This window comes from Hyaena hyaena, unplaced genomic scaffold (genome assembly GCF_003009895.1).
Source record: "Hyaena hyaena isolate Hyena2069 unplaced genomic scaffold, ASM300989v1 scaffold_0, whole genome shotgun sequence".
Classification (NCBI taxonomy): Eukaryota; Metazoa; Chordata; class Mammalia; order Carnivora; family Hyaenidae; genus Hyaena; species Hyaena hyaena.
The window spans coordinates 14,406,905-14,420,649 of NW_024080632.1; the positions used below are offsets into that span (position 1 = coordinate 14,406,905).

General features: G+C 49.1%; 1 protein-coding gene across 1 annotated transcript in view; it reads left to right on the plus strand.

Moving 5' to 3' along the window:
- Positions 1 to 13,745, plus strand: part of ACACB (acetyl-CoA carboxylase beta) — a 100,550-nt gene that overhangs the window by 25,029 nt on the left and 61,776 nt on the right. Inside the window, exons 4-14 of the mRNA XM_039240620.1 lie at positions 2,250 to 2,359; positions 2,570 to 2,651; positions 3,889 to 3,987; positions 4,976 to 5,085; positions 5,197 to 5,307; positions 7,352 to 7,561; positions 7,849 to 8,019; positions 9,385 to 9,546; positions 10,916 to 11,079; positions 12,987 to 13,137; positions 13,243 to 13,346. Coding sequence (XP_039096551.1) covers positions 2,250 to 2,359; positions 2,570 to 2,651; positions 3,889 to 3,987; positions 4,976 to 5,085; positions 5,197 to 5,307; positions 7,352 to 7,561; positions 7,849 to 8,019; positions 9,385 to 9,546; positions 10,916 to 11,079; positions 12,987 to 13,137; positions 13,243 to 13,346 — 1,474 coding nt within the window. The remainder of the gene's footprint in view (positions 1 to 2,249; positions 2,360 to 2,569; positions 2,652 to 3,888; positions 3,988 to 4,975; positions 5,086 to 5,196; positions 5,308 to 7,351; positions 7,562 to 7,848; positions 8,020 to 9,384; positions 9,547 to 10,915; positions 11,080 to 12,986; positions 13,138 to 13,242; positions 13,347 to 13,745) is intronic.

Consider the following 13,745-nt stretch of genomic DNA (forward strand, 5'->3'; position numbering starts at 1 on the left):
GCGTGAACAGGGGAGGGTCAGAGAGAAAGGGAGACACAGAATCTGAAACAGGCTCCAGGCTCTGAGCTGGCTGTCAGCACAGAGCCCGACGCGGGGCTTGAACCCACAAACTATGAGATCATGACCTGAGCCGAAGTCGGATGCTTAACAGACTGAGCCACCCAGGCACCCTGCCAAAATGATCTTTTAGAAACCCAGCCTCAGGGCCTGTCAGCTCCTCCTCAAAGCTTCTGAGGCTGTGGTGCTGTCCCCTGCCCTCCCCCCTGAACGGTCCCTGAACAGAGGCCCTGGGCTCTGCTCTTCCCTGATGCAGCTTTCTTCTCTCTTTTCTTTCATGTTTATTTTGAGAGAGAGAGAGAAAGAGCGTGTGGGGGAGGAGCAGAGAAAGAGGGAGGAAGAGAATCCCAAGCAGACCCCGCACCGTCAGCATGGAGCCCGATGCGGGGCTCAAACTCCGTGAGTTGAGCTGAGATAAGCTGAGTTGAGATAAGAGTCAGATGCTTAAGCGACTGAGCCACCCAGATGCCTCAAGAGGCAGCCTCCTTCTAACTCAGAGGACAGATTTGATTGCCAGCGCCATCTGACAGACGAGGCAGTGAGGCACGGGCATAAGTTGTTCGTCCAGGGTTGTACAGCCAGTATGTGGCATGGACGGAATTGGAACCCCAGTCTGTCTGAATCCACAGCCTCATTCTGTGGGGTTCCCATCACACTCAGACTAAAATTCCGCGCCCTCATCAGGCCAGTTAAGGTGCCTCATGACACAGCTCTGCTGGCCTCCTGACCGCATCTGGTGCCCCTCACGCTCCATCCCCGGGTCCCAGCCACAGTGGCCTCAGCCATTCCTGGGCCGGCTGAGCCCCTTCCTCTCCCATAACCTTGGAACATGCTGGATCTTTCACTGATGACGCTTGCCCTCCTCCCACCTCACCCCCCAGCCTTCCCGCAGAGCAGGCCTCCCCCTCTCCCCGCCCCAGCCTTTGAGTTGCTGACCCCGTTTGGTGCTATTGTGCCTGTTTTCTTGCTTATCTTCTCAGACAGTAGAGTAAAACCCAGGGATGGGAGAGGGCTTGTCTGCCTGCCTTCTCACTTTGTAACCTGCGGGACCTCTCCCGTGGCCGCCTCCGTGGCCAGTACTCCTGTGTTGCGTGAACATCGGAGGCAGGCAGGCTGGAAGGAACCCGCCACTCTTGGGTTTCTTTCCGAGCCTGCACATGAAGCCCCACTCTGTTCCTTCTCAGCATCCGCAAGAATTCCACAGTATGGGGGGACTCACCCTTGCCTTTGGCTGGAGTCTGGCTTTTCCCAGTTCAAAACACTGCCCGGTGAACATCCTCTTACGTCATTCTTTGACTTCCTTGATGAGTAGGGTTTTTTAGGACATATTCCTAGAAGTGGAATTTCTGGCATAAAGGGCATGATGATTTTGAAATCAAAACATTGCATTGCATTGTATTCAGCCGGAAAAAGGAAGGAAATCCAATCACATGGTATAGCATAGGCGAACCGGGAAGACATGTCACAGAAAAATACTATAGCATTCCTCATATATGAGGTCCCTAGAGTCGTCAGATTTGTAGAGACAGAAAATAGTAGGTGGTGGTGGCGAGGGGCTGCGGGAGGGAACAAGGGGAATAGGTGTTTCATGGGTAGAGTTTCAGATTTGCAAGACAGAAAAGTTCTGGAGATCTGTTTCGTAACCATGTGAATGTTCTCAGTCCTATGGAACTGTACACTGGAAAAAATGAGTTAGATGACAGATTTTATGTTTTATGTTTGTTACCATGATTAAAAAACATTGTGTTGTTGGTACGCCTGGGTGGCCCAGGCGGTTAAGCATCCAATTCTTGATTTCGGCTCAGGTTATGATCTCACGGTTTGTAAGTTCGAGCCCACTTTGGGTTCTGCACTGACAGCATGAAGCCTTCTTGGGATTCTCTCTCTCTCTCTCTCTCTGTCTCTCTCAAAATAAATAAACATTAAAAAAAGGGAATTAATAGAACACCCTACCTCTTATCCCAATCATCCCAAAGAAGCTTGCTTCCTTCTTTCTTTATTCCCTTCCAGACCTTGTCCTGAAGCACATATATTTTCACATAGTGGAAGTCATGTTTGGTTTTCTTCAAATGGCCGTACACGTTTGTCCCTTGCTGCCACAGAATCTTGGTTATCCTTTCATGGTGGTATGTAGTTCTGCAGTGAACTTCAGCCTCTCAGTTTTTCTTTCCTTTTCTCTCATTTGGTTGCAGAGTACATCAAGATGGCGGATCAGTACGTCCCCGTCCCGGGAGGGCCCAACAACAACAATTATGCCAACGTGGAGCTGGTGGTGGACATCGCCAAGAGAATCCCCGTGCAGGTGAGTCAGGTGGGGTGCCCGGTCTGTCCACAGGGGGTTGGTGCTCTGAACTCCAGAGCAGCTCCTCCCTCCTGCAGTTCGGAAGGGATGGGGGAGCTAGATCCTCCGAGCCCCTGCGATCCAGGGCTGATGTGGCCCGTGAAGAGCTTTCCGTGTGTGACGGGAGGGGGCTTCTTGAAGACCTTCGTTCACACCTCTCTGTGTTTACAGGCGGTGTGGGCTGGCTGGGGCCATGCTTCCGAAAACCCCAAACTCCCGGAGCTCCTGTGCAAGCATGAGATTGCTTTCTTAGGTAGAGTGCATCTCCATCAGATAACGCGGGAATCAGGGCATCCACGGGACAGTCTGCGGGGTCAGGTTCTCTTTCCAGGGCAGCCCTGCAAGTGGGGGTCACTTTGATATTCCCACCTGACCCTTTTGTGGTCAGGAGGACGTAGGTGCAGCGGCTGGAGGGGAGGTCGGCCAGCCCGGGGACATAGGAGCCAGTACCGTGGGTACCAGAGTAGAATGATGCTGGAGCAAGGAGAGCCCTCTGTGCTCCTGCTGGTACAGGGTCCCAGTCATGTCCAGATTTCTGATTGGGTTCGTAGATCACATTCCTGATAAGCCCACACCTTTCTTGCTCTTTTTAGGGCTTTGTAATACCCTGTCCAGAGTCCCTCCTGGCTACAGCTTATTAGGCAAAATGATACTTAATGTCAATGGCATCTGCTTGTTACAGGATTTGTACTTATAAACTTTGTGTATGCGGTTATGCTGTCGGACATCTTTGCATGATTAAGGGGGATCATTCACCATCCACACTAAATCCCTGTTGCCTGCAACACACCCTGTGTATGAAGCGACACAGGGCAAATCTGCACCTGATATTCCAAGGGTCTGCTTAGGGACCCGTGTCTGCTTATGTCTTCTCTATCTGTTGTCTTTGGTTGCCATCACGTGGGACCCTCCTTATGCCTGAGCTCCTTTGGAGGTTGAGGATCCAGCCCACAAGGCAGCAAACTATAGCCCATAGGCCAAATCCAGATCACTGCCTGCTTTTGTAAATAAATATTTATTGAATCACAGCCCCCTCGTTCGTTTATTTATTGCCAATGGCGGCTTTTGCCCAACGTTGGCAAAGTTGAATATTCATGACAGAGACAGGCAGACCCACAAAGCTGAAAATATTTCCCATCTGGGTCATTATAGGAGAAGTTTGCTAACCTAGGGTCTAGTTTTTTTAAGGTGCTAGTTTGCCCCTTTGGTCTAGCTTTTTGCCTTCTTCCTGAAAAGTGAATTTTGTGTATGCCACATACCTTAGGTTGTACATGAGATCAGGTTTACAATCCACATGTACTAAAAACAGCAGACTTTATCCCCATCTGATGAAGTAGCAGACTGATAGACTTTTTCCCTTCCCCAACTTGATGTTAATTCCTTGAGAGCTAGGACCTGAGTACTCTTCTTCGTGCGTTTGGTTGGCACTGAGCCACAAGGGGCCATTGACTCACTCGTTTCTGCCTTGCCCTTTGTCCCTGACCCCTCAGGCCCTCCCAGTGAGGCCATGTGGGCCTTGGGAGATAAGATCGCCTCCACCATTGTGGCCCAGACGCTGCAGATTCCAACACTGCCTTGGAGTGGAAGTGGTGAGTGACCTGAGCTTCACTTTGGGGGAGCTCCTCCACCCTATCTGAAAAGAAGGGGTGACAGGAATATGCTTTTTTTAATTCTTTCATTAAAAAACTTTAAGATCATTAAACCAATGGTACTGTTTCATTGTAGACAACTTAGAAAGTATAGAATTGCAAGAAAGAAATAGAAGTCATCCATAATCTTATGACCTGGTGTTGAACATTTGTTACACTCAAGGAGCCTGCCTTTCCAGCCTTTTTTCTAGGTCCATCTTTTAAAAAGCCAGAGATCTTATATTTATGAGTCTGTGACTTATTTTTTTCTCACTAACACTTTTTTGCTAATAAATACACTTTACAACATTCAAAATACCTGCATTGGATTTTATCATACAGAGCTACGTATCATAATCAACAGTCCTCTACAGGTATATATTTAGGTTGTTCAGCCTATTTTGTTCCAATTTTTAAAAAAGCTAAAAATAATGGAGTCTTGCTAGTCTTATATAGCTTAATCTCTATGTACCTTTTGATCATTTCCTTAGGATAAATTCCTAAAAGTGGAATTTCTAGGATAAATTAAAAATAAATTAGAAAAAAATAATCTCTTAAAGTTTCCTATTCAACCTGAGTTTTTTCCTCCAAAGATACAGTTTTCCATTTGGGATGGAAATTTCGTTTTTAATCTTCACAAGGTTTTAGAAAACAGTGATGCACATATAAATAACATCCATGGGCAGAATTGGATTTTTTTTTTTTCAGTTCAGGTTAATAGGATTGTTCTTGGTAAACTCAGTCTGAATTTCTTAAGCTTGATTTCCCTTTCGAGGTTGAGTCAGTCCTTAAGAAAGCTAGAAACCACTGTGAGAAGCTGAAGGACCGTGTCTCTCTGTTGTTGGTCCGGAGGCCGGGTCTCGAGAGGCTTTGGTAAAGAAAGGCCCTGTGGTTTCTGTTATTTTTCTCCGCCGTCCGCAGGAGGATTCAGCTTTTTTTGTGACTCTAGGTCTGATGGTAGAGTGGGCAGAAGACGATCTGCAGCAGGAGAAAAGAATCAGTGTCCCAGAAGACATTTACGACCAGGGTTGTGTGAAAGATGTGGATGAGGGCTTAGAGGTAAACATGGGGCTGGGGGGGGGCGGGTCAAAGTGCTGGAACCTTCCCATCATTCTGGTAGCATGGAAACAGTCTACCTTCTAAAGAGGCCTGTTTGTCCTTCGCCCCCAGGTGGCAGAGAAAATTGGTTTTCCCTTGATGATCAAAGCGTCTGAAGGCAGAGGAGGGAAAGGAATCCAGAAAGCAGAGAGTCCTGAGGACTTCCCAATCCTTTTCAGACAAGTGAGCTGCTTTTGCCAAGTATTTTTCTATGTGCCTTTGGGACTTGTGTGTGTTTTGTTGTTGGCCACCACATTCTTTTCATTTGCATTACTGTGTCAGAAAACCAGAGGACGTTTGCAGAGCTGGAATATTGCTGTGCCGTGTTTCAAAGCAAATGTGTGCATTTTTACGCACAGAAGTCCGTGGTTCGCGTTGATCCCTACACTATGAACTTAGATGTTCGATTCTCTGAATCCACATGACTTTAAATGATTTCAGAGATACAGGCCCAGAGTATCTGCTTGTGACTATATCTGTGTATTGAAAGATGGGACATTTTGTAAGTTTTAGTTGTCTTGGTGTTTTTAATGTTTCTAAACTGACCTTTGTTGTAGGGATGAATTGTGGAGCTACTTATTTGTAGCTGGATTTTCACTTTTCTAACACGATGCCTATTGCAGCTGCCCATTGGCAATGTTTAAAAAAACAAAAGGTAGACTGATGATCTTAGCATTCTTTTTAAAAAATTTTTAAAAAATTTAAAATTAAAAAATTTTTTTTAAATGTTTATTTATTTTGAGAGAGAGAGGGACAGACTGCGTGCAAATGGGGGAGGGACGGAGGGAGGGGGGAGGCACAGAATCAGAAGCAGCTCCAGGCTCTGAGCTGTCAGCACAGAGCCAAACGCGGGGCTTGAACTCAGAAACTGTGAGATCATGACTTGAGCTGAAGTCAGATGCTTAACCGACTGAGCCACCCAGGCGCCCCAAGAAAAAAGACTTTTTAAAATAGATGTTACTTTTTAGAGTGGGTTTTAATTCACAGCAATGTTTAGCGGAAAGTCCAGAAGTCCCGTATACCGGTCCCCACCCAGGCACAACCTCCCCCAAGTGTGTGTGTGTTTTTGATTACCTGAATGCACCATGAACCAGTTCTTACACAAACATCTGAACACTTTTGGGATGCATTAAACATAAAAATGGAAAATTCTCTTTTTACCACCACCTCTGAACAATCCCCCCTTCTCAGATGTAACTAACCAGTTAGCAACTGGGTTTGTTTCCAGCACGTTGACTGTATATATTTAAAAAAAAAAACATTTTAAAAAGAATTTTTAATTTTTAAAAGTAATCTCTACACCCAGTGTGGCGCTTGAACTTATAAATCTGAGACCAAGAGTTGTCTGCTCTACTGACCAAGCCAGCCAGGTGCCCCTGTGTCTGTTCTTATATAGACATTCATACAATTCTGTTTTATTATTTTTCGTGTAAGTGGGCTCATCCCATATATAACTGAAGCTTGCTTTTTAAAAAATTTTCTTAGGGGCACCTGGGCAGTCAATCAGTAAACATCGGACTCTTGGTTTCAGCTCAGGTCATGATCTCCCAGGTTTGTGAGATCAAGCCCCTCATCAAGCTTTGCGCTGGGAGTGCAGAGCCTTGGCTTGGGATTCTCTCTCCCACTCTCTCTACCCCTTCCCTGCTTGCTCTCTATCTTGCTCTCAAAATGAATAGAAAATAAAATAAAATAAATTTCTTAGACATCATTTCATGTGAACGCTTATTTTTATATCATCATTAAGAATTTCTGGATGACTGGCTTTTAGCCACCAAAAGAATGAAGTGAGAGAATACTCTTTTAAGAAGGAGGAAAACAAAGTTGCAGGGTAGCACGTTTTGGTCCTGTTTTCATTCCAAGAACATTCTGTGTGTCATGTGTGTTCCTGAATGTGCCACGGAAGACCAGTGTGCACCCAGCTCTCACCAGCACGTTGACTTAACCAGTTAACTCGTAACCGCAGTCACCCCTAGCACAGGAAACTGTAACGCGCGCCCAAATCTTATTAGCACGTTATCCTCAGGAGACGGGATTGTAGGGAAGTTGCATGTGTTACATTATAGATTTTGACGACATCGGACTGAAAACATCAAGGAGAATGGCATGTCTGTGCGAGACGTCAAACACAACTAAAAGACCAGCAAGATTGTGGCCATATCTTCAGAGAACTTCATGCTCCAGCCCCTGGTTCCCCAGGGAAGACTGAGCCACTCTGCTGTTCCCCCAGGTGCAGAGCGAGATCCCGGGCTCCCCCATCTTTCTCATGAAGCTGGCCCAGCACGCCCGGCACCTGGAGGTCCAGATCCTCGCTGACCAGTACGGGAACGCCGTATCTCTGTTCGGGCGCGACTGCTCCATCCAGCGGCGGCACCAGAAGATCATCGAGGAGGCACCAGCCACCATCGCCACACCTGCTGTGTTTGAGTTCATGGAGCAGGTGAGCTCTGCAGAGCCGGGGGTGGGGGGTGGGGCGGACAGCCACAGGGAGAGCCGTCTCCACCCAGCCAGCAAAAGCGCCCTATGGTTCATGTTGCCAAAGCTGGGTGGGTGTCCGTGAAGACACCCCGGGATGGGGGGAGCCCATCATAGGGATTGTGATCCATGAGGTCCCAGAGGAGCTCACACGCAGCAGGTCCTCGGCATTTGGTGCGGGGAACTTGGAAGCCACCACTGAGACGATCCAAAAAAACCCGTGGACACCTTTCGGTATCTGTGTCTTTGCAGTGTGCCCTCCGCCTGGCCAAGACCGTGGGCTATGTGAGTGCGGGGACCGTGGAGTATCTGTACAGCCAGGACGGCAGCTTCCACTTCCTGGAGCTGAACCCGCGCCTGCAGGTGGAGCACCCGTGCACAGAAATGATCGCCGACGTCAACCTGCCGGCCGCCCAGCTGCAGGCAAGGCCGTGGGCTTTTTCCCGCTGGGCTGGGGTCCCCATCCTGACTTTCTCTTGACTGGCTGTCCCTGGGGAGTGACTGCTTTGTTGTGTGAGTCGCACTGAGAACCGCACAGGCTGAGATCTGAGAAGTGGCTCGTCCCCTCTGTCAGGCTAGATAGCTCTTTGAGAAACGGGCAAGAACCTGTTGAACTTCTCCCTGGAAAAAACTATTTTAAGCAGTTGCAGGGTATTTGTGGAGCCCCACAGTCCCAGAGAAGCGTTTCTCAACTTTTTTTTTTAAGTTTATTTATTTATTTTTAAGAGAGAGAGCATGAAAGGGGAAGAGAGAGGAGAGAGAGAGGGAGAGAAAGAGAATCCCAAGCAGGCTCTGCACCGTTAGCGTGGAGACCGATGTGGGGCTTGAAGTCACGAACTGTGAGATCATGATCTGAGCCCAAATCAGAAGCTTAACTGACTAAGCCACCTAGGCACCTCTCAACCTTTTTTTTCATCATGGCCCCCTTCAGAGGCCTAGCTTTCTCAGAGTCCTTTAAAACCTTGAACTTGGTTGGGGCATCTGGTTGGCTCAGTCGGTTAAACATCCAACTTCAGCTCAGGTCATGATCTCACGGTCTGTGAGTTCGAGCCCCGTGTCAGGCTCTGCTGACAGCTTGGAGCCTGGAGCCTGCTTCGGATTCTGTGTCTCCCTCTCTTTCTGTCCTTCCCCTGGTCATACTCTGTCTCTCTCTGTCTCTCAAAAATGAATAAATGTTTAAAAAATTAAAACATACAAATAAACAAAAACAAAAAGCTTTTAACTAGGGGCCCCTGGGTGGCTCAGCCAGTGAAGCATCTGACTTCGGCTCAGGTCATGATCTCACGGATAGTGAGTTCCAGCTCCCAGTCGAGCTCTCTGTTGTCAGCACAGAGCCTGCTTTGGATCCTCTGTCCCCTCTCTTTGTCCCTGCCCCGCTGGCTTTTACCTGCACGCACACATTCTCTCTCTCAAAGTAAATAAAAACTTTAAAAGTAACAAAACCTTTAAGTCTGCAGCTGGACAGCGTTCTACCTCCCCTTCCAATGCACCGGGAGTCTGGAACTTGTATTTGACACATGCATGTTCTTGTTGCGTGAGGTGGTTGTACGAAAGTGGCTGCTTTTCCCGGTGACAGTTTGTTCCTGGGGGCAGAGTCAAGCCTTCCGTCTTTTCCTTGCTTTGCTTCTCGGCCACCGTGTGGCATAGAGTTGTACGCTCAGTATGGGCTCGGTGTACCTGATCGTTCGCTGCATCTCTTCCTCCGTGGCACCCAGCAGTGCACTCGGCATTTGGGGGCCAGGGCTCCAGGGCACTGATGCTCACGCTGGGTGGATCTCCTCCTTTCAGATCGCCATGGGGGTACCACTGCACCGGCTGAAGGATATCCGGCTTCTGTACGGAGAGTCGCCGTGGGCGGTCACTCCCATTTCGTTTGATACTCCTTCTAACCCTCCACTCGCCCGAGGCCATGTCATCGCGGCCAGAATCACCAGCGAGAACCCAGATGAGGCAAGTTGGGGGTCTGCCCACCCCTGCCTCCCTGCGTCCACCATCTCCAGTCTCCTAGTGTGGGGCAGACCCTGGACGTGAGCCTTGGATGAGACGCCCAGGCTTCTCAGTGTATAGACAGGTGTGGCAAGGCACCCGGTTTGATCAGGGGTGTGTCGTAGGCACCGGGCTGATCCCTCCATGCATCTCATTGGTCACTTACATGACAGTTACACCGCTAGGCGTTGTTGCCCTGCACTACGGCTCAAGAGGCTGAGGTAGTGTTTTGTGCCTGGGACCTGCTGAGGCCATGGCCGGTCCCTGTTGTTGGACTCGAGAGGCCGCGTCCGTTTTGGGGACGAGCAGTGAGGTTTAGAACCCGGTCCCTGGTATTCTGGCTCCACCTACTCTCTGCTACAACCTCAGTGGAATTTGGTCCCCTGTGAGGAGGTCCTTTGGGACTCGTTCTTCCGTGTGCCTTGCAAACCAGCCAGTTGGCATCTTTCCCTCTTGACGTGCTTGCCTACAGTTGATTGTCACGTGATCTCCATAATTTACCACAGCCTAATCGTTTCATGATTCCATTCAAGAAATTTGGGGTAAGAGGTGTGTCTCCCCGCCGCCCCGTTAATGGAAGGATTGTAAGGTGTGGGAGCTCTATTCATTTGGCACTTTGGGCTGCAAACACCCAACTCTGGTGGTGGGGATAAGCCGATGGGAGGTTTTCAGGCGGATGATGCCTGGGAGGGCAGAGAACCTGGTGTGGAAATAGCCCGGACACCTGACATTCTCCAGCTCTCACCTCCAGGCACCTGTGACCAAATGGATGCCTCCATTATGCACATCAGGAGCTCTGACCGCAGCGAAAGAGTCCATGTCCACCCCCTCCTTGCCAAAATTATATTCAGGGGGATGGGATGGGCCACCCCCGCTCCCCATAAGGGAATTAGGTGGGTGTTAGTGTTAGATTTCTTTATTTGCTGGAGTTTTCTTAATCCAGAGTTTGAAATCCAATCCCTCTTCTCTTTTGTTTAAACCTTTTATTACTGACAACGTCCAGCTGATAAAATCGGAACGTATTTTCATTCTACTCCATCATGAGCAATGTTACCCATATCATATCTACACCTCCCCCCTCTTCGCAACTGGTATTTATTTTTATAGTTTTTTTTTAAAGTAAAGATTACACGCATGCCCTGACGTGCTGACATAGGTACGCCCACACGTAGGTATACCCACACCCCCAGTGGGAGACTCCAATATTCTATTGATGACAGTAACCTTTCAGATGTGGTTGGTTCTTGGGTTTTCCTAAGATTTAATTCTGATGCAAATATGTCTGGAGTATGACTTTTTTTTCTCCATTTTGCTTTTTTTGCCCGGGCTCTAGGGGTTTAAGCCAAGCTCCGGAACGGTTCAGGAACTGAATTTCCGCAGCAGCAAGAATGTGTGGGGTTATTTCAGCGTGGCTGCTACTGGCGGCTTACACGAATTTGCGGATTCCCAGTTCGGGCACTGCTTCTCCTGGGGAGAGAACCGGGAAGAAGCCATTTCGTCAGTATCTCCCTCCTTCCCTCCTCCTTTCCCTCCTTCCTTCAAGAAACTAAAAGCCTGTGGCTTCAGATATAGCAGTACCAGAAGATAAAGGGGGCAAATCGCAGAGCAGACCCTATCTCAGATACCCTTTGCTGAAGTCCAAGAGCAAAGTCTGCCCTCTTCTGTATCCGAGATCCGTAAAGGCCCGTGAGCTCCCCAAGGTCATTTTGGTCTTGAGATCATACTTGGAGGAGTATGCCAAGTACTATAGCTTTAAAAAAAAATGTGTGTGGGACTTTTACAAACCTTTTAAGTAAGTAGGTCCTGGAGAAGCCCACCTTGACAAAGGGGCTCCTGAGTCCTAAAACGCCCACATCTTATATTTCTCCTGCCTTGCCCCGAGTGCAGAAAGGTAAAAACCAGCTCACTTTGTAATTAAACATTCTCGAGCGGATGAATCACTGTCCTTTAGAGTGAAAAATCCCAAAGACGTTGCAGTCATTCTCTGTCTCAAAAGCATTAAAGTCAGGGCATGGTGTGCGACTCTTGATCTTGATGGTGTTAAGTTCAAGCTCCATGTTGGGCATAGAATTGAAGGGGGAGAAGGAAGGCCAGCCATCCCAGCCCACTGTGATGGAAACAGCCTGGGGCTTGTTTGTCCTGTGCCCTGAATGACTGGGATCCACTTGAACAGAATTCAGAGGGGAAAATCCTGGCTTTTCTTACTGCTGTCAGAGCGCAGTAGGGGATCGAGGGGAGTTTCTCCAGGACTGAGGGTGTCCTAGGGTTTGGGATTTCTTGCTGCTAAAACTGGGTGTGTCCTGAGCAACTTGGGACAAGTTGGTCACCCTTGAGCCCAGTAGCTCGACTCGTACCTGCAGATTCCGGGGCCACAGCTGACTCTCTGGAAACTGTTGTCGCCCTCATTGGATTTTAGTGCATCATTTTCTCTCCCCGCGAACTGGGGTTGTCATTTGCCCCTTTGCCCCACCTGCTGAATGCACACGGGGACACCAACGGCAGGTATCAAAGCTCCCTGGCAGGAAGAGAATTGTTCTAAATTTTTTTTTTAATAGTTCATTTATTTTTGAGACAGAGACAGAGCATAAGCTAGGGGAGGGGCAGAGAGAGAGGGAGACAGAGGGAGACACAGAATCTGAAGCAGGCTTCAGGGTCTGAGCTGTCAGCACAGAGCCCGATGCGGGGCTCAAACCCACAAACCATGAGATTGCGCCCTGAGCTGAAGTCGGACACTTAACCGACTGAGCCACCCAGGCGCCCCAAATGAAGAGACTTGTTCTAATGCCTCCTCTTTCTCTGGTGCCAAACACCCTACTGTGATTTCATAGGGAGCGGGGACTTCAACCCTTGGGAATGAAGCCCTGTTTGGGGGAGGCCACCCCTCTGGGAACTGGGGGGTGGTGACCGGCCAAGCACAGGAGGGCAGGTGACTGCCACGCCCTCAGTGGGGGCACAGTGTCGACCATCCATAGGTCCGTCCCATGCAAACCTAGCAAAGCAGCTGCCCTGGGTCATGGGGATTTGAAGAGGTCCAGCTGAAGAGGGGCAGAGCTACCGGGAGTGATTAATAATAATTACAATCACGGTAATTAATCCTGATCATGGCAGTTGACCTTATTTACCAGTGACTATGTGCTTTATATAGATTGTCTCATTTTAATCCTCAAGCACCTGTGTGAAGTCAGACCCATTTTTCAGATGAGGAAACTGAGACCCAGAGCAGTAAAGTCACTTGCCTACGATTGCCCGACCAGTAAATGCTGGAGCCGAGATTGACCCCTGGGCTGCTGGACTCAGGCCCCTCTCTCTCAGCTGTGCTGTGCTGGCCCTCTGAGAACCACGCAGGCACGCTGCTGGCCAGTATATTAATTTGGAAAACAATCCATGTGCCTTTTTCCCTCAAGGAACATGGTGGTGGCTTTGAAGGAACTGTCCATCCGGGGTGACTTCAGGACCACTGTGGAATATCTCATTAACCTGCTGGAGACGGAGCGCTTCCAGAACAATGACATCGACACAGGGTGGTTGGATCACCTCATCGCTGAGAAAGTGCAGGTGGGGAGTTTCACGCCTCTCACTTTGGGGGCGCAGAGCCCCCCTCCCCCGCAGCTCCTCGTGGGCGTGGCCACCACCGATACTGAAGTATGGAGTCTTTCCTAGGCCGAGAAGCCAGATATCATGCTTGGGGTGGTGTGTGGAGCCTTGAACGTGGCCGATGGGATGTTCAGAACCTGTATGACAGATTTCCTACACTCCCTGGAAAGGTAGGGCACGAGGGTAATTCTTTTCCCCTCGTGGGATATGCGTTAGTGGCAAGGAAGGCAGACGATCGGCCACCAGGCAGTCAGGGATCCTGTCCCCTGTGCTTGCCTCTGAAATTCCTCTGCCCTGGAGGAGAGCCCCTGGGATAGGATTGGCAAGGCAGCGACAGATGGGTGCATGTTCATCCTGACTTGCCTCCGGTTGTCATAATACTTGAGTCCAGAGAGGAGTTGGATTTGAGAAGCAAAGCAGGTTATAGGTCACCTCTGCAACTGTTCTTTCCAGACCGTTGCCTGAATCAGATGGCGACTAGTGAAATGGGCCGGTGTGCAGGTGGCCAGGTTGCTGTTAGAATGGGACCAGGATTTTGCGGCCTCAGCACCCATGACGTTTTGAGCTGA